At 71.0% G+C, this 1,721-nt stretch overlaps 1 protein-coding gene across 1 annotated transcript in view; it reads right to left on the minus strand.

Moving 5' to 3' along the window:
* RPS5 (ribosomal protein S5) overlaps positions 1–893 on the minus strand; it is a 6,077-nt gene extending 5,184 nt beyond the window's left edge. Inside the window, exons 1-2 of the mRNA XM_023744702.1 lie at positions 773–893; positions 1–92 (exon numbers count right to left, since the gene is read on the minus strand). The exon at positions 1–92 is cut by the window's left edge and continues 12 nt beyond it. Of these exons, the coding sequence (XP_023600470.1) occupies positions 1–91 (91 nt within the window). The 5' untranslated portion in view covers position 92; positions 773–893. The remainder of the gene's footprint in view (positions 93–772) is intronic.
* Positions 894–1,721: the final 828 nt, after the last annotated feature.

A 1,721-nucleotide genomic window follows, 5' to 3' on the forward strand; every position in this document is an offset into this window, starting at 1 on the left:
TGATCTGCACGTCGTCGGTGCTCCACTTGCCGAAGAGCTTGATGTCGGGCGTCTCCGCCACCGCGGGGGCTGCCGTCTCCCACTCGCTCATCCTGGGGGCACAACCGCAGGGCCCTGCTCACCGCCTGGGACCCCGGAAGCCAAGAGGCGCCCGGGCCGCCGGGGCAGCTGCCTGCACGTCCTGAGCCCCGAGGGACCCCTCCAGGGTGAACCAGAAGGAGGCGCCTGCCCCCCAGGACCCCCGGGGTCCACCCTGCCGCGCGGACCGCAGCGGGGCCGCCGATAGCAAAGGCCCGAACTCGCATCCGCTGCCGTTCGATCCCCAACCCCGGGGTTCAGGGGCGCTGCGACCCCGGGAGAGTCCACAGCGTGGACCCCGCTTCCCCATCGGCAGCACCGACACGTGATCTGCCATCGAGGATCCCAGCGCAGAACCGGGCCGGGCCGACGGTCCGTGTCGGGCGCTAACGGGCACGAGGACTAAGCCGTGTGCAGAGCGGAGGGTGCACCGTGCACCTCGGAATAACGGGGACTCCCCCCGTGTCAGCACGGGGTGGCAGGGGCCCATCACCAGCCGCTGCCCGGCTGCCGGCAAAGCGACGGCGGCGGCCGGGATCCCACGACTTCCCTGCGCCTCCCCGGGTCCGTCCGCACGTTTTCCGGGAAGAGCGGTGCGGGCGCCCCAGGGCACCCCCAGGCCTCGCGGCCAGCCCGTGGCTCCCCGGGAGTCTCCGGGACGCCCATCCGACCCCCGACCCCGCGGCGGCCTCACCTTAGCGCGCAGCCGGGGCGTCTGGGGCGTCTCGGTCGCTCGTCGCGGACCACGCGCTCCGCTGACACAGACAGGAAGAGGCCGCGGGACGCGGGCCTACGCTTTTAACAGGGACGAACACTTCCGGGTCACCGGGCTGTATTTATGAACCAATCCGGAGCAAGCATGTAAAAGCTTCCTTGGCGAACGCGGGATGCGTCAACGCCGGACGCATGCGCACAAGCAGAAGCGTGCCCACCAGCCAGCCTGGCGGAAGTCGGACTTCTGGCGCTTGCCGGGCCTTGAGAGATCCTGCGCACGCGCAGAGGCCTCCTTGAGGCCAGCGCCGCCATGTCTATTGAGGGCAGATGTCCCGCTAGCGTTCGCCGCTGTGTTCGGCCGCTGATTTCACGTCCCACCTGCTGCAGGTTTCGAGCGGGTCCAGTCGGTTCGGCACCGTCTCATTTTCCGTGATGTCCGCTCCACCGGCACGCACGCGCCACAGGCTCGGGAGGCGGCGTGGGGTCCAGTGATGACGACCGCCCTCCGCTGGTCCCGGCCGCCGGGCGCGCATGCGCGGGCACCACGCGTGGCGGGGCCCCCTCCCCGCCCCCACCCGCGAGCTCGGGGCTGCTGCGGCCTGCGTCCCAGGAGGAGACATCTTTCAGTTCGGCCTCACCGATCACCCCGTCCGGGGCCCCCCATCGCTTCTCTACCCCCGTTATCACGCGCGGGCGGAGGCCGGGGAGGGGCGCCGTCCTGTGGGCCTAGGGCGTCGCCCAGACGGTTGCCTAGGGAACAGCCCCCACGCCCTGGGGTCCGTCCGGAGCCGGAGTTGACGCTGAGGTCGCTGGACGTGTGCAGGGGGTCGGCGTGGTGGAGGGGACCCCGACCTCTTTGCAGCCATACCCAGTGAGCCCTACCCCCACCCCATCTGTTAGGCGCCTCTGGCCTGGGGGTGGGCATCTGG

The sequence above is a fragment of the Myotis lucifugus genome, unplaced genomic scaffold (assembly GCF_000147115.1).
Source record: "Myotis lucifugus unplaced genomic scaffold, Myoluc2.0 scaffold_482, whole genome shotgun sequence".
In the NCBI taxonomy this organism is placed as follows: Eukaryota; Metazoa; Chordata; class Mammalia; order Chiroptera; family Vespertilionidae; genus Myotis; species Myotis lucifugus.